Genomic DNA, 22,776 nt, shown 5'->3' with positions numbered 1-22,776 from the left:
ATACCAAACTTTTACATTCAATATACAGAACCAGGATAACTTATCATGTGATTCCTCAATTACAAATATTTGAACTCAGGAATTCTTTTGTAATTGCCGACCAATAATGTTTTAAAAGACTGTTGACTCTTATAGCTTGAGATTCATCCCAAGGCAAGCTCTACAAATTAGCTTTGAGGCTTAAGCCTCATCCTACTGAAGCTCATAGCTTTGAGGTTATTGAGGCTTAGTTTCAAATATTCAAAGAGTTTTAATAGTTAAGGGACTTTGTGGGCTTAAAACCTGGATATTCATTTTGTGATTTATGCTTTTTTGTGGTTTTGGTGTAGTTTTTCGGATCGAAGACTAGGGTTGGGTTTTTATAAAATAAAGGTTTAGCTGGGTTTTTATAATAGTGATACTGATAGTGAGGATAAATGGATGATATAGAAGTTTATTTGAAGTAGTCGTGAGAAATAGAAATTAAATATAAAGTATTGAGAATAACAAAAGATTTTGATTTAGTTATTATAAAGTTTATGGTTAATTGGAGGTTCAAGTTTCATGTGATGTTTATTTTACGTGATTTTATTAATATTATTTATTTATTTATTTTTGTTTAAGTCATTTGGATAGGTTGTGTCACGATCACTTTTTAAGTTTTAAAACATTGCACACAGGCACAGGATTATGATAGCATGTAAAGTCAAAGGTAAGTAGAGAGACCTATCAGACCCCTTCAATTGAAGTTGGTGGGAATTCATCATATTCGACAGAGAAGTCTAGCCTCTCGCCTTTGTACAAGTTACTGTCGTAACTTATTTTCAAATTGGCGAGTCTCCATCGTCTGACCAACCAGGCAACCAATACACTATTAAAAGTCAAAGAGAGAGAGAGAGAGAGAGCATCTGCTTGATATTTGTGTGCTGAATCAACGCCTTGATATCCAGTCCATCCACCCAGATATCTTCTCTACTAAAAGAACGGCTTTGTCAAGTGGTTATTTGTGCTCTTTCCCAATTAAGAGGGAGGCTTATCTTATATAGACAAGAAAAAAGTTCATCCTGATGAGAAAATCCACTCTATTAATGGAGATGCCAGTCTTTAGCTTCAGATTACAGTGGTGGTTTTTTCTTGTTAACCTTGTCATTTGTATTAGATCGCTTAAGTTGGAATCTCTTTCCAGCACGCCCACCTTCGGAAATGAAACCGACAAGCTTGCATTGCTCGTCTTCAAGAATCATCTGGCTGATGTTCCAAATGGAGTACTGAGTTCCTGGAACGACTCTCTGCATTTCTGCCAGTGGCAGGGGGTTACATGCAGTCGGAGACATCAAAGGGTCACCGTCTTGAGGTTGGAGGGTCAGAGCTTAGCTGGTTCCTTACCTCCTATTGGGAACTTAACATTCCTAAGAGAGTTGGTGTTGTCTAACAATAACTTGCAGGGTTCTATCCCCACTGACATCGGTCATTTGCGACGGTTGCAGCATCTCAATCTGAGCACAAATTCCCTCCAAGGTGAGATTCCGGTTGAACTCACTAACTGCTCAAACCTCATAACCGTGGACTTGACAAGGAACAATCTGACGGGGCAGATTCCCTTCCATTTTGGCCATATGTCGAAACTGCTAATTCTGAGGCTTGGGCGGAACAGTCTAACAGGAATTATCCCATTTACTTTGGGAAACCTTTCATCTCTTCAGCAGCTTTCAATGGCGTTCAATCATTTGGAGGGGGGTATTCCACATGATTTAGGCCGTCTGAAGAGTTTGAAGATTTTATATTTAGGTGTAAACAACCTGTCTGGTATGATTCCTTCCTCGCTTTATAATTTGTCTTCTGCCATTGAATTGGTTTTTACTGCCAACCGTCTGTCTGGAAATTTTATGTCAAGCATGAGGTTCAGTTTGCCTCAACTCCTCAGGTTTGCTATAGCACAGAATCAGTTTATCGGAATAATTCCAGATACACTATCCAATATTTCAGGACTTGAACTTTTGGATGTAGGCGAGAATTATCTAACAGGGCAAGTCCCTGGTGGCTTGGGAGTGCTCAAGGATCTCTATTGGTTGCGCCTTGAGTCCAATAAATTAGGGAGGGGCATGTCTGGAGATTTAAATTTTCTAAATTCTTTCACCAACACCAGCAGTTTAAGATTTATGAGTCTAGACCGCAATAACTTTGGGGGTGTGTTACCCAATTCCATTTTCAATCTCTCACTGCAGTCCCTCACACTAGGAGACAACAGAATATCTGGAAACATCCCAGGAGATATTGGAAACCTGATCAACTTAACTACATTTGGTGTAGCTCAGAATGATTTCACTGGTGTCATTCCCACTTCAATTGGCAAGCTTCAGAACTTAAGACAATTGGAGTTAAGCTGGAACAGGCTTTCAGGTCTGCTGCCGTCCTCCCTTGGCAACTTAAGTCAATTGTACTACCTCAACATGAGCCACAACAATTTGGAAGGGAACATTCCTGCATCTCTCAGGAACTGCCAAAATATGGAAATTCTGATCCTCGATAACAATAAGTTGAGTGGTAGTGTACCTGCAAATCTCATTGGTCAGCTGAATCAGTTGAGATCGCTCTACCTACAGCAAAACTTGTTGACTGGTTCATTTCCAGCAGATGTTGGTGAACTGAAAAACCTAAATGAGTTACTTGTTTCTGATAACAAGTTGTCTGGGGAAATCCCCATGGAACTTGGCAACTGTTTGGTATTGGAGTATCTTGACATGGCAAGAAACTCTTTCCTAGGAAACATCCCTCTATCCTTTGGATTTTTGCGAGGAATTAGATTCCTAGATCTTTCACGCAACAACTTGTCTGGAACGATTCCCAAAGAACTAGAACATCTTTCCGCATTGCTGAGTTTAAATCTGTCCTACAACTACCTTGAAGGTGAAGTTCCAAGTGGAGGAGTTTTTAAAAATGAGAGTGGGATTTCAATCATCGGGAACAAGAAGCTTTGTGGAGGAATCCGTCAATTGCAGCTGCCAGCATGCTCTGATATAGAGTCAGGAAAGAATGGGAAAGGGAAGCATCTTTCAATCAAAATTATCATAGCCATAAGCATTACTGGTGTTTCTTGCCTGGCTCTCATAGTGGCTTCAGTTCTCCTCTATGGGAGAAAAAAGACATCAATGAAGTCTTCTTCCACTCCTTTGGGATATGGGCACTTGAGGGTTACTTACCAAGAGCTTCTCAAAGCAACTGGTGGATTTACTTCTTCCAACTTGATTGGCATGGGAAGTTTTGGTTCCGTATACAAAGGAATTCTTAGTCAAGATAAAACACCTGTTGCAGTGAAGGTACTGAATCTTCAACAGCGTGGAGCTGCCAAGAGTTTCATGGCTGAATGCATGGTCCTCAGGAAAATTCAGCATCGAAATCTCCTCAGCATCATAACTTCATGTTCAAGTGTAGACCACAAAGGCAGCGAGTTTAAGGCTCTAGTATTTGAGTACATGCCCAATGGGAGTCTAGATAACTGGCTGCATCATGAATCCAGAAGTTTAAGCTTCAGAGAAAGATTAGATATTGCAATTGATCTGGCTTATGCTCTGGATTACCTTCATCATCAATGCCAGACACCAATTGTTCATGGTGATCTAAAGCCAAGCAATGTTCTTCTTGATGCTAACATGGTTGCCCATGTTGGGGATTTTGGTTTAGCCAAGTTCCTTCCTGATGCCAACGAGATTTTGAGTGGTGATCAAAGCAATTCGGGGCTGATGATGGGATCTATAGGTTATGTTGCACCAGGTACACTTCCTTTAAACTTAGCCTATTAGCCTTGATACTTTTCAAAGGATTTCTAATTAAAAATGTAAAGATAATGCATTGCAGAATACGGAATAGGTGGCTTGGTGTCACCTCAAGGAGATGTGTACAGCTATGGCATCCTTCTGCTGGAGATGTTCACGGGAAAGAGACCAACAGAGGACATGTTTTCAGATGGATTGAGCCTTCATAATTTATCTAAGATGGCATTTCCAGAAAGGGTGATGGAGATTGTAGATTCAAACTTGGTTGGGGAGTTGGATGAAGACAGAATGTACCACTGCCTGGTTTCAATTGCTAGAATTGGAGTAGCATGTTCTGAAGAATCAGCTAGTGATCGAATGGACATCAAAGATGTGGTGATAGAACTGAATATCATTAAGGAAGTGCATCTTGGGGCAGGAATCCATGGGGAGAGACACATCAAGATGCAATCAGCTGGGAAAGGACCATCTCTGCAGGGTGACTGAACAAGAAAGCTACTGATCTGCCACACGGTCCATTCAGACGTCTCACAGAGGAGGATAACCCTGTTTTTATTTTGAATTTTGATGCATCCCTTTATACTTGCAGCTCTCTCTGTCACTCTCATAGTGTAATTTCTTATCAGATATCCTTTGTTTTATTGTGTTGAGAAGTGTGAAACTCTTAATTAGTATTGATTTCTCTTTATGAAGAATATTGTATAAAATCTTTCCTAATTTGATATACCAGAAATATCTCTATAAATATTTTAGGTCAAGGGAAAATTTTATGAGATGAAAATGAATTTGTAAAGAATATATGAAGTAGATAGAAATGCAAGGAAGAACAAGTCACTTGGTGAAGCAAGAGACTCATGTTTCAAGAACCCAATAGTTGTATATAGTTTCTATCCTTCATAATATTCTTTATGGTATAGTAGAGTGATTTTCTCTCATCCATGAATGCAGGCAAATTTGACCTAGCCATGTTATAACGTCTTGTATCTTTATGTGGATTATTTTATTTTTGTGTCGTTGAACTAGAATTGTTTGCATCAAAGCTTTTGCGAATTCAACATATGATTTGTGGTGTATGTTAGAATTATGTTGAAAGTGTAAAGTCCTATAATCCTATTTACAGAAGGCATAAACTTTTGCACTCAAAACATTTCATTGCCAGCCTGATTTTTAAATATTCAAAACCAAATGGAGAATGAACACTTGAGTGGTATTGGAGACAGAAAAGAAGAGAAGTAATATTGGATCAAAGGGGCAAAGTTGAATGGTGATCTATTTCTCCAACACTACCACTCTTACATCACACACATTCCTTTTTTTTGCATTGAATCTGGTTGAGGAGTTTACAACCAATTTTTGAACTCTAAGAATAATATGTAAGTAGTGCAGGCAAACACAGGAATTTTGAAAGACAGGTAAAAATCAAATGACATTTAAAATCAAAGGTAAGTGTAACAACATGAGATACAATGGATACCCGTATCAAACACCTACAAGCTGCTGGGTCTCCATATTCTGCAGAGAAGTCTCATCTGCCACTTTGTACAAGTCAACAAGTGGCCAAAATGTGACCCACAAATACGTTATTAAAAGGGGAAAAGCAAAGGAAAGAAAAAGAAAGAGAGGGAGAAAACCTATGCTTGATCTTTGTGCACTGAATTAATGGTTTTACTTCCAGTCAATCCACTCAGATATCTTCTCAACTCAAAAGAAGGGATTGTAAAAATCCCAGCTCCAATTTTCCAAAAAAAAAACAGCTTAGTCGACTAGTCAGTCAGCTCTAACCATGACAACTTGCAACACCCCAGTATCCTTTGTTTTACAGAAGCTCTCAATTTTGTAAGTGCAGACGGACCAGAATCTCACTCAGCTCAGCTTCACAAATTCAAGTCAGCAATCACTCAAATACATTAGACTAATTTTTATGCTCTTCTCCTATTGAGAGAAAGGGGTGTTCACTTTAAATAGACAACACAAGTTTGTGTCAGTAGGTTTTATGGGTACCCTGATAAGCAAACCCCCTCTACTGATGGAGATGCCAAGCTTTAGCTTGAGATTACAGTGGTGGTTTTTCCTTGTCAACCTCATCATTTGTATTAGTTCGCTTAGGTTGGAATCTCTTTCCAGCACGCCCACTTTTGCAAATGAAACTGATAAGCTTCCATTGCTCACTATCAAGCATTACCTGGTTGATTTTCCAAATGGAGTTCTGAGTTCCTGGAATGACTCTCTGCATTTCTGCCAGTGGCAGGGGATTACATACAGTTGCCGACGTCAGAGGGTCACAACCTTGAGGTTGGAGGGTCAAAGCTTAGGTGGTTCCTTACCTCCTATTGGGAACTTAACATTCCTAAGAGAGTTGGTGTTGTCCAACAATCACATGCACGGTACCATTCCCAGTGACATTGGTCTTTTTCGACGGATGCGGCATCTCAATCTGAGCACAAATTCCCTCCAAGGTGAGATTCCAGTTGAACTCGCTAACTGCTCAAACCTCAGAACCATGGACTTGACAAGGAACAATCTGATGGAGCAGATTCCCTTCCATTTTGGCCATATGTCGAAACTGCTAATCCTGAGGCTTGGGAGGAACAGTCTAACAGGGGTTATCCCATTTACTTTGGGAAACCTTTCATCTCTTCAGCAGCTTTCAGTGGCGTTCAATCATTTGGAGGGGGGTATTCCACATGATTTAAGTCGTCTGAAGTGCTTGAAATATTTATATTTGGATGTAAATAACCTGTCTGGTACAATTCCTCCCTCACTCTATAATTGGTCATCAGCCATTGAATTTTATGTATCTGGCAACAATCTGCCAGGAAATTTTATGCCAAACATGAGGTTTAATTTTCCTCAACTCTGCAAGTTTGGCATAGCAGCGAATCACTTTACCGGAATAATTCCAGATACACTATCCAATATTTCAGGACTTGAACATTTGGATATAGGTGAGAATTATCTAACTGGGCAAGTCCCTGATAGCTTAGGAGTGCTCAAGGATCTCAATTGGTTGAGCCTTGAATTCAAAAATTTAGGAAGGGGCATGTCAGGCGATTTAAATTTTCTATGTTCTTTGGCCAATGTCATCAGTTTAAGATCAATCAATCTACAAGTCAATAATTTTATTTTTGACGTGTTGGCAACAAAAAGCCAGCTGCATGGGAAATTCCCAACTGATGTTCACTTCAGCTTTAAAAACTAACACTCAGGAGAAAATGAATTAGCAGGATCCATTCCTGTTTCATTTGGAGATATGTTTGGAAGACTGGTGCCTAGTGATCTAGGAAGTTAGCCACTCTTTGATTAATAGGTTGTAGTGGCCTCATTGCTTGAACCTAGAATAGCAGATACATGGAATCAATCATTTGAGACAGGAAACCTTTCCAACAGAAACCTTTTCAAATGAAGTCTCTCCAGTATAAAATGTTGAGTAGGAATCTTCAAAGTTGCTAAACTGGATTTCTCCAGGGCAAAACTTTGGTCAAACAAAATCCCATCCTACCTGGTAATTTTACCAGATCTGTATATAATCACCATTCAAACAAATGACCCCAACCTGCCTCACCCACCCAAGGAAATGAAAAAGAAAACCCTCAAGAATTTAAAAAACGTCAGAAGCAACAGGTATCAGACTCTCTACATGAACTCAATGACTGCATAACCACTTCGGTTTAACCTTCTGTTTTCAGTTTCATTAATATATGCCAAAAATCCTTCCCTAGATCACTACCATTAGTAGTTGGCAATTTAAAACAACATGGTAACATAGATGTCCAAGAATAGAGAAGGAAGGAATGGTTAGGAAATTGGTCATGCAAGTCCATATAGGAGAAGGCATCCACAGTCTGCACATGAAGAAATTGTGGGAAGTTTCACTTGACAGCATTATTAGTATAAAGTAAATGAATAGAATTTCCCTATTTGCATGTTACTCTGGAAGTGCTTCATTCTAAGACACTAGACAACCCATGATATGTATTTGATCACTACCATTGACTAAAATAGGAAAAAACTGATCTGTCAAGAGTACTTTTGCTGAGCAAAAGTCCAATAATTTTTTGGGCCTGGAGAGAGAAGGCAAGTCAGATATTAGTGAATGGTAATATAATGATGTGTAATTTTCTTAAATTCAGATGTTCTGGTCCATTGAAGTAGCGCTAACCAAAGAAGCAGTGCCAATGGAAGGGGCTCAAGGCAGAATAACCACAATAGTGATGTGTTCACTTACATAATAACAATGGCAATCTAGACAATCTCCACGGGCAAAACTGATGCTTCTGATGCTGAAACCAGGATAATTCAGCGAAACAAGCAAATAAATCATAGAAATATCCTAATATGACAAAACCCTAACAACCGAAACAAGATAGACTTGAATTCAATCTAAAAAAAGAAAAAAAGAAATTCCATATAATAAAGATCGGATCATTGTGTAACGGAGCAGTCATACAAGGATCAAACACGAAACGATCCGAATTGATTTATACACACAGACAAAAGTCGTTGAAAAAGCGCACCTATTTTTACAAAACACGGACAGATCAATCTTCATCGCTTGCTATCGTAGTCGACGATCTCGGAATCGGTGACGGAGCGGGAGTGCTGAACAATTGATCGCCCGATGGAGTTGATCCAATCCTCCTTCTCCTTCTCGGAATCGGCGATGAAGTACATGGTCTCAGTGCGAGTTGAGAGCTCGAAAGCGAACTGTTTGTTGAGGACGTCCTCGGCGCCTTTGACGGTGAGGCAGGAGGCCACTGGAATAACGCCACGCGGCCTGGAGGCGCGGGTGATGGTGGATTCCTTGAACCAGAAGAGCTTGCCTTGCTTGAGGACGAACCAGCGGCGACGCCAGGTCTTGATGTACTCGCCTTGTTTGGTGAGCCAGCCCGTGCGCTCAGGGTTTGACCAGAACTCCACGCCGCCGTAGTCGTCCGAGTCATCGGCGGTGCCGGTCGCCGCTCGCCATAGGCTCCACATCACTGCCCCTGCTCAATTGAAAACTTGGATGGGAAGATGGGAATTTCGATAGCGTATGATGATCACGGGGCATTTGCAATTTATTGTCCTTGTGATGCTTTGGTCCCATATTCTCAGACTTCATCACCAGTTCACATCTTTCCACGTAAGCACACCCTCTCTCGATGAAGTATAAAAAATATGAAAGATTTGGATTTATAAAAAATTATTTCATTTTTTAACATCATTTATGATATCGAATATGGCTTTTCAATATCATACAAAGAAAGTATTAATTTCATTTGTTTATATATAAATATTATTTCCTTATTTGGGTTTAAGTTTTGTTTTTTTTATATCCTTATATATCTACCCACATTTAGAGTTGATTAGGATACTTATTAATTACCAGTAAACCTTAAAAGCTGAATTTTGATTTATGGAGTGAGGCCTATGTTGAATTACACGAGTCATTTAAATGTAAGTTTTGGAGAATGGGTAGAAATAATTTTGGTTTCCCTACAACCACTATTTTGACCCAAAACTCTTATAGGGGCTACAAAGGTGTTTGATTAAGGAGGTGGCCTCTCACTGTTGATGGAGACAAGCCTGCAGGTGTATTGGCTGTGTTCTGCATGGGGTGAGAGGGGTGTTGTCGAATGACAATGGTGGAATGGTAGCCTCATGACTCATGAGGACCTGTGTGTCAAATCTTCCCAGGTTTTACGTGAGTCTTTTTTACAGTGATGGAGAAGGGTGTCATCAAGTCGGCGGCAATTGGTTAAGGCTTCAAGCTGGGTGGTTCTTCACTTCTTTGCACAGGTATGGACGCATTCTATGTTATTTTCAAATATGATTAATTATATCATACACATTTTTTTATTATATATATATAAAATAACTTCAAAATATTTAGTATTACTTATTATGTCATTTTTAAAGTTTTTTTCAATATTTTCATAAGTTTTGACCAATTTTAAATTACCTAAATTTTTTTTTAAAATATTCGTTGATATATCTATAAAATTGAAATATCGATATATTCGTAATTACCGAAATATTTTCATCAATGACCACAACCCAACAATTTTTATTTTATTTTAGTTATGATCTCTTTTGACAAAATTAGTAAGAAAAAAAAAAGTATATTAAACTTTGAAAAAAAAAATGCATTGAACTTTTTATAAAAAGTTTTTGTTCTCACAGTTGAAAAGAAAGACTCCCATGGATGCTGTTTACAGGCATCCAAAAGGAAATGATGGAAAGGAGATTATAGATGGAGGGAGGAATGATACCAGACAGGTTGTTTATGCCCAGAGAAAGAGACACTAAGCTTGTCAACTGGCCTAATGTATGGGGGATGCTTCCCTCAAAATTATTACTTCCCAAGTAAAGTTATGGAGAAATGAAAAGTTCCCAACAGAAGGGGGTATATAACCTGTCAGATTGTTGGAGCGCAGTGAAAGTACTTGGAGCTTTGATAAAGATGTCCCAAGTTCCATTGGAATTTTCCCAATGAGCTTGTTTCGCCCCAAGTCAGAGAAAGTTTACCCACTGATGCCTGCTCCCACATGAAACATCATGCTATCGACCAAAGTGACCGTTCCATGATCTCAGAATCCGGCTAGGATCATAGGTTATTTTAGCCTTGAATGCAAGCAATGCCAGTCGGTCAGTCTCATTCCTTCCTGGTCTAAAGCTGGCCATGGCAGTGGGGAAGCTTGAGTGCAGCATGCATGCTCAAGCAACATAGAAGGATAGCACGGAAGAAAACATTGAGAAGTGAGCACAATACACCATAACTCAACCCCAGATGCCCCATTGCAGAGAAGGGAGACTTATTGTAGCTGCAAGGGGTGGAAAGGATATGGGTGTTGTTGGTTCCCTTAGAACAAAGCAAATGGATTTATAAGAATTTAGGTTCGGTGGAGTTGGCTTCAAGTCTTCATTAGTTGAACAGAGAAGCCGTTGCCGGTCTTCACAATAGACACGAGACAGGGGATACGAAAGAAGTAAAAAACCAAACTTCTAAGAGATTCCATTTCTATTTGAGAAAGAATGTGAAAATCTTTCTTCTCTTCAATCCTTTGTTCAAATTTGTATTCAACATGTATATGATGACTATGAATGGTAATTTCATGCAAGCCATTTTACTATCCTTTAAATTTTGAAATCCTCGTTTATTTCACTTTTACAATAAATTAGACAAAGGGAGGCATCACATTGACAGTACTATAGCAAAATACAAATAGAGACGCTACAAATTGCAGGGTAGAGACTTGACATCATTACCCTGATAATCAGCACCTGAGCATGCAGTGAGTACCTTGACAAGATTCTGATGTCTGATGTTCCTCAAGACCTCACACTCAGCTATGAAGCTCTTGGAAGCTCCTTTTCGGAGAAGGTTAAGTACCTTCACAGCAATGACTGTTCCATCATGAACGAGAATTCCTCTGTACACAGACCCAAAACTCCCAACACCAATCAAATTGGAGGAAGAGAACCCATCAGTTGCCCAAAGGAGACTTTGGTAGGACACCTTCAGAAGTGATTTCTCTGAAGAGCTTGAAATAGGTTCTCTTCTTTTCTTGTTTAACCTGTAAAAGATCAGAAAAGCCAGAACAAAGCCTATTCCGAGAATCCCAGAGACAGTTGAGATTATTATCTTCACGGCCAGGCTCAAGCTTCCCTTCTTAGGCTCTTTGAAGATGCATCTGGGCAGCTGAAATTCAGGGATGCCCCCACTGAGCTGACTGTTTCCCACAATTGAAGTTGCACTTGCATTCTTGAAGACTCCTTTTATTGGTACCTCTCCCACAAAATTGTTGTAAGAGAGATTCAAACTTTGCAGTGAGTCGAAGCCCTTAAAAAATTCTGGAATCTGGCCTGACAAGTTGTTTCAAGAAAGATCTAAACCAATTAGGCCTTGCAATGGCCTGAAAGATGAAGGAATGGACCCTTGGAAGGAGTTGCCCTGCATGGATAGGAGCTCCGGTCTGATGCCACTGCCAAGACTGCTTGGAATTTCACCTGATAACATATTATCAGAAACATCTAATTCACCAAGATTTTTCAAATTTCCAACTTCTATTGCAAGAGGACCAGTCAAGTAGTTTTGGGATAGACCAAGATAGATCGATAGGGATGAGAAACTGACTACTTGAGGGGGTATGCTACCACAGAGATTGTTATAGGAAAGATCCAAAGCTAGCAAATTTTGGCAATTCCCTATGCTAGAGGGGATGCTGCCATGGAGATTATTACTTCTCAGGAGCAGTATTGTTAATTTCGTTATCTACAGAGGATGGAGTAGTCCCTGAGAAATTGTTTCCATTGAAAATCAATACGTCTAGCTCTTGAAGCTTACCAATATCAGAGGGAATGTTCCCTGATAGCTGGTTGTTCCACACCTCTAATCTGTCCAAGTTGACAAGATTTACAATTCCAGTTGGGATGCCCCCATAGATATGATTGTTATCTACTAAAAATATTGCAAGCATGATCGAGATGCTGCCAATAGATTCAGCATCCCTCCAAAATTGTTAGTGTGAGTGTTTAACTAGGTTGGCAATTCCGGACAAAATTCCTAAGTGTCCTCTAACTCGGCTTTCCTATTCCTATTCGGACTACTTGACTTTGAAGACTAAGACTTTGCTAAGAGGCCGAGGTATGTAGTCGAGTGTGTGGTGATTGGATGTGAATCAACCCGGTTTTTAATCTTTAAATGTGTTAGAAAGTTGGGGAAAATGGTTTTTGGTGCAAGGCTTTCATTCCTCTATTTCTGGATCGATCCAGGTATAGGGGTGGATCTATCCAACTAATGTTTTTTTTATCAAATCTCAGTCATTAGATTAAGGGTTTCTTTTTACACTTTAAAAACCAATCTTCTCTCATTTTCTGGGTAGAGAGACTGCTGAAAACGTGGGGAGAGCAGCCACACTCCAAGTGTTCTTCATTTTCTCATTTTTGCTTTCCTAAGTTGGGGTTTTTGATTGCAAAGAAAATCCACTTCTCTTAATGTTTTCAAAATTAGTTTTCAATGGATTTTCTTGAACAATAAATGGGTTGATTCATTCCTTCATTCACATCTAAATCTCTCATTCTATTTGGGTTGTGCAAAAACCTATTTTCTTCTTGTGTGGATTCAAGAAGAGGCCGAGATTGAGCTTGGTGTGGACTCCAAGTGTGCTCCAAAAGGAGAAGCTGAAAATGAAGGTACTAGTCAAGTATTCCGGGAAGGATTGGTTGGCTTGAGCTAGGTAAAACCTTGTACTCAGTTTTTATTCTTCATAGTGGAGTTTTCAATCGGTGATAGGCCCGTGGTTTTTGATCTCTTCGGAGGTTTTCCACGTTAAAAATCCGGTGTTCATTGTCTCTTTCTCTCACTCTATATTTTGATTTATTTTTGAGGAGTGTTGAAGCATTTGCATGTGTATTGCATTTATAAATTGTTGGGAGAGTGTTGATGCATACATTATTGCTTGTGGATGTTTTGCTTTGTTGAAAATTTATTAGAAGAAAAAAATTCTTGACATTAAGATAGTTTAAGGTTAGGTAATCTTTGTTGGGAGAATTTTTAAATTGTTCTACAACACCTATTCACCCCCCTCTAGGTGTAGTTCATTATTGAGATTCACATTTTCAGTTAGCGTTTATGGTCAGTAGCTCTAAGCTTGAGGCATTGGTCAATGAGGACAGAAAGTTTAACTCATCAGCTTCCCCACTTCCAAGATTGTTTGTGGACCTGCTAAGCCATGCGAACTGATTCAGCTTTTCTAAACTCGGCACTTTTCCTGTAAGTTGATTACCTGTAATTATTAGGTTTGCTAGCTTTGAAGCATTGGATCAAACAGGAAAGGTTCCAGTGAATCGGTTAAGGCCGATGCCAAGGGATTCAAGATTAGGAGGGGAGTTGCCTATATCTGCGGGAAGACTCCCTTGGATTTGGTTCCTTGACACATCAAAATCAAAAACTGCAAGTGAAGAGAGATTGAAGAATGAGGGAGGAATGGTACCAGACAACATGTTTTAGCCTAATGCAATATAGGAAAGATTTTTCAGTAGGCCTAGACCATCCGGAATACTCCCAACCAAATTATTCTGGGTTGCAAAGAACTTCCCAAGAGATGATAAGTTTCCAAAAGAAGGAGGGATACTTCCAGATAGATTGTTTCGCTGAACTGCAAGAAATTGGAGCATGGACAATGAGCCAAACTCTTCAGGAAGTTTCCCTACCACACTGTTGAAACCGATAGTTAGAGAAATGAGATTAGAGCAACTGGATATATTGGAGGGAATTTCACCATCTAATGAATTACTGTCGAGGCGCAATGTCTCTAATCGGCCCAGACGACCAACCTCTTGAGGAATTTCACCATTGAAACTATTGTTTTGGAGCAGCAGTACTCTGATGAAGCTCAGGTTCCCAATATGGGGTGATATTAAACCCACAAGTTGCTGAGAATGTAGGTCTAACACAGTCACCTTCTGGTGTTGGCGACCGCAAGTGACACCACTCCACTGGCAGAAGTGGACTGATTCATTCCATGACCTCATGATCCCAAGAGGGTCTTCGGTTATTTTAGCCTTGAAATCAAGCAAGGCCAGTCGATACGTCTCATTCCCTTCAAGCATGGGTGGCTAAGCCAAAGTGTAGGGACACCCCCACCCCCAGAGTCCATGTGGCACGCCAACTCTATCCGGGTCCCCCAGAGAGGCACACGGTACTCTCAAATATTATACCCGGACGGTGCTCTATTCTATCCGGATACATTGACCGTAAAAAGCAAGTCATGTTGAGTCACCCCAGACAGCCTGTCACAGTCCACGTTCCACCACCTGCAGAGCGAAAGAACGAGAGTGATGGCAAGTCACCTCCCACGATTTCTGACAGCCGCCTGCAGGGTGATAATGATTTTGTCATCACTTCAGGGATATCATGATAAGCCAAAAAGTCTTCCCACCATTAAAGAGGGGAGCAGAACTTCTGACACTATATAAAAAGGCTTTCACGAGGAAGGTAAGCTATCTGACTCAGAAAAAAAGGCAACAGCTTGATCCTTTGAGATATGGCTAACAAAACCATCAGAAGGTGTGTCCGGGCACCCTGTCCGGACATCTTTTTCAGGATTGACCGAGTCAGAATTCATCCTTGGTTGAAAGCGCACATCCACTTGGCAGCTGCGTGGATCCCTAGGACGCAAGGCATCAACAATGTTGAAAACTGAAATGAAGAGCATACATTGGAGACAACCTTCTATTCTACTTTTTACTTTCTATTGTCTCTCATCATTGAGTGTGCTACTACGCATGTAACTAGAATTATCGGCAATGAAGGAACGAGGGATCCGATGCTTCTCAACAGTCACCACAGTCACGCCGCTGACACCAAGGCGCTGTAGTCCATCCGTTGTGTTCTCAAAGACAATCACAGGTTGGACTGAAAAGCTTTTTAAGGACATCATTGGGTCGTTTTCTCCATCTGAAAAACTTTTCCTTTTGAAGAGAATCACTGATTTTCAGAAATTTCTCAATTTTTAGTTAGGACACATTGAGTTTAATTGGATTTGATTTATTTGATAAAAAGCTTAACTCCAATTAATTAGGAAATAAATTTTTTATATTTAATATTATATAGTGATTTTAATATGTAATAATATGATGTTCTCAAGTATTATCCTACTTAATAAAAAATTTAATTAGAAAATGATTTTTGTTTCACACCTGATTTGTTTTTATTTTATTATAAGGCTGGAATTAATCAAACAAGATTAGGTGAGTACAGCTGACCAGCTCACAAGGAAAGTGGGGCATTGTTGGTATTTTCTAAAAATGCTGGTGCCGTCATAAAATAGACGAGGCCTTAATAGCGCGGAGTGGAGTCCAATTTCGAAAACTACGAAGGTGTTACTGTATTTTGTCACAAACCTGAGGGCATGAGGGTGCAAATGAAATTTTGCGTAAATTATGTAAAAGTCAAGTAGGAGGTGTAGAAGTGATCTCTAACCAAAAAATTGACATCCAGATTTCCATCTTCCATCATGCCCAACTAATAAAACCCCAAACCATGAGAAAATGGACGACCCTTCAGGTGATGTCCGGTTGCCATATATTTGAGCGTAAAATAGAAAGGAAAGAAATAATAAAAATTAGATTTAAAATTAATAAATTATTTTTATATGATAATTTAAATTTATTTAATTTATTTTAATCCTTTAATATAAAGATAAAATAATTTAAAATTATATAAAATTTTAATTAATTTTAATTATATTTGATTTTTTTTATATTTTTCACAATACAATAATAAATATTAGATCTAATATGTGTTTGGACTTAATGGGAGCGAGTTGAATTAGAATAATTGAAATCAATCCATGTCATATTTGGAGTAATGACAACAACAGATGCCAAAAAGATAAGAGCAATTGCAAGTTGAATTTCATTAATTAAAAACAAGCTGTATGAACATGAATAATTAATAAGAATCTAATATGTGTATGGAGTGATTGTAAACAAAAGTGATTCTTCCGTCCATAACATTCAAAAACCCGAAAGAATGCCTCTAAACTTAACATCAATTCAAACCAAGAGCCAAAACAGGTTTCTGTGAAAGGCAAAAGAGGAAAAATGGCCGAGGCTACTGTTTCCTTTGCCGTGGAAAGGCTAGGTGGCCTGTTAATCGAAGAGGCACGTTTCTTACATGGGGTGGGCGACAAAGTTACTGAAATTCAAGCTGAGCTAAGGATGATGCGATGCTTTCTGAGAGATGCTGATGCAAGACAATATGAAGATGAGGTCATTCGCAATTGGGTTGCAGAAATCAGAGAGGCTGCTTATGATGCCGAAGACACTGTAGAGACTTTTGCCTTGAAGCTTGCCAGGAGGAGGAGAGGCGGTCTTGAAAACATCCTCAAGAGGTATGCTTGCTTCTTATCAGAATTTAAAGCACTGCATGAGGTTGGGACAGCGATTGATGCCATAAAAAGTAGAATCTCCCATCTGACTGCAAGTTTACAAAGCTATAACATAAGGAGCATAGCAGAAGGAGAAGGCTCTGGTTTCAGAAATGAGACCCAACGATTGCCTAGACAGACTTACTCCCACGATGTCGATGAAGATACGGTTGGGTTGGAGGACAGCATGGAGATTTTGCTGGAACAGTTGATGAAACCAGACGAGATGCTCGGTTGTTTCCATATGCGGCATGGGGGGTCTGGGAAACAGCTTTATAGAGTTGGAGGTAATTCTCAAACCGTCTAGTCTAATTTCAAACGACCTTCATTCCTTGAGATTACATCTTGTAAAGACCAAAATGGAAGAAGTGGATTTAAGGCTAGTATTGATGTGTCAATATCTTTACATGCTATTCTTAGGAGGAGAAATAAGCAACTTGCCTGGACGCCACCACTTCCCTCCTAAGTTAACCTGAGGGATTCTCATCTAAAACAATACCCAATACCAATTCTGGAGAGGCTTCTAATTAACTTGACAATCCTTAACTTATGGTCTGATTTTTACACTGGGGAGGAAATGGTTTTCTCTAAGAAAGGTTTTCCTCCACTCAAATATCTACCACTCTTCCATACCTTCTCCTTACAAAGGTTGATGGTGGATAAAAGTGCAATGCCTAGTCTCAAGAGTTTAATGCTTGGTATGTGTATATCATTGGAAATGGTTCCTGAAGGACTGAGATGTATCACTACCCTTCAGAAATTGTGCATTGACTATATGCCGAGAGAGTTTGTGGACAAACTTCAAGTGATAAATGGAAAAGAAGGGAAGGATTTCTACAAAGTCCAACTTATGCCCTGCATCGATCTCACTATCACATGCCCTCCATAGCATTAACCATTGGTACGTCAATTGTGTTTCTTCATTTCTCCTTCTACATATACAAACACAAAATAAAATAAAAAAATGGCATGCATTCCAATTTTTTTATTTTATTTTTTAATCCATGAGCTGTTTAACTACAAATTTTCATCCTGCCCAAAAATTCTTTCACGTCATAGAGATAACTGAATATTCAAAATTAGAATTGAAATCTTGTAAGAGAAACCAAGAAAACATGACATCCAGGATATGTATCACAGACCCCACTTGCCAGCCTTATGTTTCTGCTTTATTTGTTTGATTCCCCGTGTGCAAAGAGGGTGTATTATTGGAGAAAGCCTCCAAAAAATAATAGCCATGTATTTAATGAGAGGGGTGTCAATGTATTTTTTTCTCAAATTATATCAAAATACAAGTGAGATATGAGGAGTAGAAGACGTCAGAGAGGCAATCCAACTTTTCCACGGCTCCTCCATCCTCCCTCTTGGAGGAACAAGTATCAGCAGAAAAAATGGCGGAGGCTACTGTGTCCTTTGCTGTGGAAAGGCTAGGCGATCTGTTAATTCAAGAGGCAAGTTTCTTATATGGGGTTACTAATGAAGTTGCGGAAATTCAGGCTGAGCTTAGGTGGATGAAATGTTTTCTCTAAAGGATGCGGATGCAAAACAAGATGAAGATGAGATGATTTGCAATTGGATTGCTGAAATTAGAGAGGCTGCATATGATGCTGAAGACGTCATAGAGGCTTTTGCCTTCAGAGTTGCGCTGAGGAGGAGAAGGGGTCTCCAAAATATCCTCAAGAGGTATGCTTTCATCTTCTCTGAACTTATGGCAGTCCACATGGTTGGGACAGAGATTGATGCCATAAAAAACAAACTCTCCAGTCTCACTGCAAGTTTACAAAGGTATGACATAAATAAAATTAGAGGAGGAAGCTCAAGTTCCAGAAATAGCAGGCAACAACTGATCCGTAGGCCAACTTACTCCCACCTCGATGATGAAGATACAATTGGGGTGGGGGAAAGTACAAAGATTTTGGTGGAACGGCTGGTGGAACCAGACAAGAGATGCTCCGTTGTGTGCATATATGGTATGGGGGGTCTGGGAAAGACTACTCTTGTTAGAAAGGCTTACCATCATGTCCGTGTCAGGCGTCATTTTGATCATTTTGCTTGGAGTTCCATATCTCAATACTTGGACATCAGAGCTGTTGTGCAAGGAATACTGATCAAATTGACATCTCCTTCGGGAGAGCAGAGAAGGGAAATTGACAACATGAGTGATGATGAAGTGTTGGAGAGATTGTATAAAATTCAAGAGGAAAAGAAATGTCTGGTGGTTCTTGATGATGTGTGGAGAAGACAAGATTGGGAGAGTCTAAGACCTGCCTTTCCAATTGGAAAGGAGGGCAGCAGGATAGTGGTCACCACTTGGTGCCAGGCAGCTTCAATTGTGGATCCAAACATGGCTTTCTTTCACCAACCAAAGTTTTTAACAGGGGAGGAGAGTTGGGAGCTTCTTCAGAGAAAAGCATTGCCAACTGGAAATGATAATGGTACAGGTATTTCTCATTGTGCCTCCAAAATTGGGCTTTCCTCTGAACAGTTTCTATTCTATCTCTTGTCAGTTCCATTTTATAAATTAGCTATAACACAAGGTTGAGTTGTCAAAGCAACAAGTCAATTGAAACAAGGGCTGTACCACATGGGACCAGTTTGAGCTTCTAGCTTGGGTCCATGCTGGAATTTGAACTTTTTCCCAAGAAATTGCATTACTCTAGTTCTTCAAGTAATTTTGTTTTTCTTGGTAATAGTTTCTCATAATTTGGTAGATCCTAGCATTGACAACGTGGAGGAGTTGGGAAAGGAAATGGTAAGATATTGTGGAGGTTTGCCATTGGCTATTGTTGTGCTTGGTGGACTTCTAGCTACAAAACACACATTCTATGAGTGGGAGAGAGTTCATAGAAATATTAAATCATACTTGAGGAGAGGCAAAGATAATTACGAGCAGCAAGGCAGTGGAGTGTCTGATGTGTTAGCTTTAAGTTATCAAGACTTGCCATACTACTTAAAATCATGCTTTCTCTATTTAGCCAATTTTCCTGAGGACTATGAAATACCAACCAGACCTTTGGTTCGAATGTGGGTGGCTGAAGGGATTATATCAGAGGCAAGAGAAGAAACATTGGAAGATGTTGCAGAAGGGTATCTGGATGAACTAATTGGAAGGTGTATGGTTCAAGCAGGAAGAGTAAGTTCAAACGGAAGAGTCAAAACTTGTTGCCTACATGACCTTATGCAAGATTTATGTTCATCAAAGGCAAAAGAAGAAAACTTTCTTGAGATTATTAATCTTCAGGAAGTGGAGACATTTTCATCTTCTAGAGTAACAACACTCGTTCCAAATAAAGTCCGAAGACATGCCATATATCTAGATCGATCTATTCATATGGAGAGTGTTAATAGAAATGAAGGCGCTAATAGCGATGCCAACTTGAACGTAGAGAATGGTATGCACCTTCGATCTCTCCTAATATTCTATCCACCAACAAAAAATTCAGTCCACTGGATGATGAGGAAGTTGGACTTGAAGAACTTCAAACTATTGAGAGTGCTAAGTCTTGAGGGACCTTCATTGGAAGAAAAATTACCAAGAGCAATTGGTAACCTAATACACTTGAAGTACTTAAGTCTTAAATATGCTAAGCTATTATGCTTTCCATCATCCATAAGAAATTTAAGTTGTATCCAAACTTTAGATTTACGGCTTGTCAGTGTTCATTGGGTAACTTGCTCTAAAGTACGTGATGTGATAGGTAGAATGAAATGGTTAAGACATCTTTGCCTTCCTCAATATCTTAATATGGATGACAGCAAGGTGCAATGGGACAGCCTAAGCAACTTGGAGACGCTAAAAAACTTTAATGCAAAGCAATGGGCTGTAAAGGATTTGGCACACTTGGCCAAGCGTCGGAAATTGAAGATAAATAATGTCAAAAGCTTTAAAGAGTTGGGGGTAATTCTCAAACCCTCTTGTCCCATTTCAAACAACCTTCATTCCTTGGTTTTGGATGATGTAAGTTCCAAAATTGAAGAAACAGATCTAAGGTAGTTATCTATATGCCAACATGTTTATAAGCTATTCTTGGGAGGAGAAATAAACAGTTTGCCTAGGCACCACCACTTCCCTCCAAACCTCATAAAGTTAACCTTGTGGGAGTCTCACCTAAAACAAGATCCGATACCAATTTTGGAGAAGCTTCTTAACTTGACAACCCTACACTTAAAAGATTGATTGTTACTTTGGGGAGGAAATGGTTTTCTCTGCACATGGGTTCCCTCGACTCAAGTATTTGCATGTCTCCTATATCGATTACTTAAGAAGGTTGAGGGTGGATAAAGGTGCAATGCCTAATCTTAAGAGTTTAACAATTGTTAGATGCAAATCATTGGAAATGGTTCCTGAAGGACTAAGGTATATCACTACCCTTCAAGCATTGGAGATCAAGTATATGCACAAAGAGTTCATGGAGAGGCTTCAAGTGATAAATGGAAAAGAAGGGGAAGATTTTTACAAAGTCCAACATGTGGCCTCCATCTCATTAATTGTTGGTAAGTCATTTGTACTTTTTCTTTTATCCTTCTACATATAAAAAAAAAAACATAAAAAAAAAAAGGCAAGAACTCCACATTTATCCATGAATTGTTTGACTACAGATTTTCATTCTACCAAAAATTCTTTCAAACAACTCTTTCATCATGTCATATGTTATATATTGAGAGAGAATGATTTTCTCTTCAAATGATTTCCCTCTACTCAAATGTCTGCAACTCTCTAGCATCTATTGCTTTTTAAGGTTGAGGATATTGGACAAAGGTATGATGCCTAGTCTTAGAGAGTTTAACAATTGCTAACTATAAATCATTAGAAATCATTGTTGAAGGAGAGGATTTCTATCACTATCCTTAACAAATTGAAGTTTGAGTTAATGCCCAGAAAATTCGCAAAGAGGATTCAAGTGATAAATGGAGAAGGAGAGGATTTCTACAAAGTCCAACTTGGTGCCTTCCATCTCATTACTTGGTCATCCCATGTGTAAGTCATTTGTACTTTTACTTTTTCTCCTTCTGCACATACAAACACACCAAAAAATTGGCGAGCACCCCATTTTTCCCCATGAACTGCTTGACTACAAATTTTCATTCTTCATATAAAAAAAAAAAAAAAAAATCTTTCATGTCATTATTATTCAACCATTTGTTTGTTTATTCAAAATTTCTTGTCTCCTCATCCTGCTATTTATTTCATTCAAACTAATAGTGAATTAAAAAAAAATTAACCATTTGAGGATAATTTGCTTAAATATAGGGGTTTTTAAATAATTCAATTGTTTAATAGGTAACAAACACAACATGTAGTGGACCAAGTTCCTTTTCTTTGCCTTAAAAAGTACACATTGTTTTCAGGGATTCAACTATTTATGGAAAGCTCATAGATCAACTGCAAGATATGAAAAATAACTAAGCATTTGCTTTCTCAACCAATATTCCTGGCTGTTTATGCTTTTTGATGAGTTTGTGCATTAAAAAAACATGTTAAGGACAACATTTTGTTGTTGCTTTTAAGCACCCATAGATTGAAGTTATAATCAAAGTTTCACTTATTTTAACAGCCTTAAATTGTTGAAATGCTGCTTCTAACCATGATTTTGATTATGAGGCACCTAAAGATGAAGAGAGAAGGAGCAACCACTGAATGAAAAACTTACTGATGGATTTCATCCAATAGGCCCTGATGGTGAAGTGATGCTAAATGGCAGCAGTGACTTGTGAGCAGCCAGCCTAATTGGGAAATTAGTGTAGTCCTCCATCTTTCACTGCTTCTTGCCCGGTACTCTTTTACCAAGTAGAATGAGTGCGGTGGTAGATGAAATTCAACTGTCTGTGATCTGAAAACAATGTTCTCTCTCTCTCTCTCTCTCTCTCTCTCTCTCTCTCTCTCTCTCTCTCTCTCTCTCTCTCTTTCTCTCTCTCTTTCTCCTCTTAATAGTTGGTGCGTTGCCTGTCAAAGGACAGCTTTGCTGTCCACACCTTCCTTATTTTAGCCCTCCACACCTTCCATATTTTAGCCCACACTTGCTGTCCACCCTTCTTTCCTTATTTTAGCCCACAATTGTTTCCTTATTTCTCCATTTATTATTCTGTAGAGTTAGCATATATTATTTGAC

At 39.1% G+C, this 22,776-nt stretch overlaps 4 protein-coding genes and 1 pseudogene across 8 annotated transcripts; 3 read left to right on the top strand and 2 right to left on the bottom strand.

The window, feature by feature from the left end:
- Window positions 1-957: 957 nt before the first annotated feature.
- On the top strand, window positions 958-4,476 carry LOC117927776 (putative receptor-like protein kinase At3g47110). 2 transcript variants are annotated; one of them, XM_034847450.1, is made up of 2 exons: window positions 958-3,750; window positions 3,847-4,476. In XM_034847450.1, exons 1-2 carry the CDS (start codon window positions 1,047-1,049, stop codon window positions 4,236-4,238), a joined length of 3,096 nt encoding a protein of 1,031 aa, XP_034703341.1. In that variant the 5' UTR covers window positions 958-1,046; the 3' UTR covers window positions 4,239-4,476. The 2 variants fall into 2 exon arrangements, with proteins under 2 accessions (XP_034703341.1, XP_034703340.1); XM_034847449.1 differs by having other exon boundaries at window positions 3,835-4,476.
- Window positions 4,477-8,099: 3,623 nt separating this feature from the next.
- Window positions 8,100-8,816, bottom strand: LOC117927513 (pleckstrin homology domain-containing protein 1). Its single transcript, XM_034847043.1, has one exon. It carries the CDS (start codon window positions 8,727-8,729, stop codon window positions 8,298-8,300), a length of 432 nt encoding a protein of 143 aa, XP_034702934.1. The 5' UTR covers window positions 8,730-8,816; the 3' UTR covers window positions 8,100-8,297.
- A 2,149-nt stretch (window positions 8,817-10,965) lies between these two features.
- Window positions 10,966-14,345, bottom strand: LOC117928521 (annotated as a pseudogene).
- A 1,995-nt stretch (window positions 14,346-16,340) lies between these two features.
- LOC117929296 (putative disease resistance protein At1g50180) lies at window positions 16,341-17,485 on the top strand. Its single transcript, XM_034849571.1, has 2 exons — window positions 16,341-16,953; window positions 17,424-17,485. Exons 1-2 carry the CDS (start codon window positions 16,341-16,343, stop codon window positions 17,435-17,437), a joined length of 627 nt encoding a protein of 208 aa, XP_034705462.1. The 3' UTR covers window positions 17,438-17,485.
- Window positions 17,486-17,997: 512 nt separating this feature from the next.
- On the top strand, window positions 17,998-22,655 carry LOC117927859 (putative disease resistance protein At1g50180). 4 transcript variants are annotated; one of them, XR_004653425.1, is made up of 3 exons: window positions 17,998-19,107; window positions 21,546-21,644; window positions 22,279-22,655. XR_004653425.1 is itself a non-coding variant. In XM_034847553.1 (2 exons), exons 1-2 carry the CDS (start codon window positions 18,183-18,185, stop codon window positions 21,569-21,571), a joined length of 951 nt encoding a protein of 316 aa, XP_034703444.1. In that variant the 5' UTR covers window positions 17,998-18,182; the 3' UTR covers window positions 21,572-22,655. The 4 variants fall into 4 exon arrangements, 2 of the variants coding, with proteins under 2 accessions (XP_034703444.1, XP_034703443.1); XR_004653424.1 differs by adding an exon at window positions 19,378-21,160 and having other exon boundaries at window positions 21,546-22,655; XM_034847553.1 differs by having other exon boundaries at window positions 21,546-22,655.
- Window positions 22,656-22,776: the final 121 nt, after the last annotated feature.

Source organism: Vitis riparia, chromosome 13 (assembly GCF_004353265.1).
Source record: "Vitis riparia cultivar Riparia Gloire de Montpellier isolate 1030 chromosome 13, EGFV_Vit.rip_1.0, whole genome shotgun sequence".
Lineage (NCBI taxonomy): Eukaryota > Viridiplantae > Streptophyta > Magnoliopsida > Vitales > Vitaceae > Vitis > Vitis riparia.
This window is presented reverse-complemented; position numbering and strand designations above follow the sequence as displayed.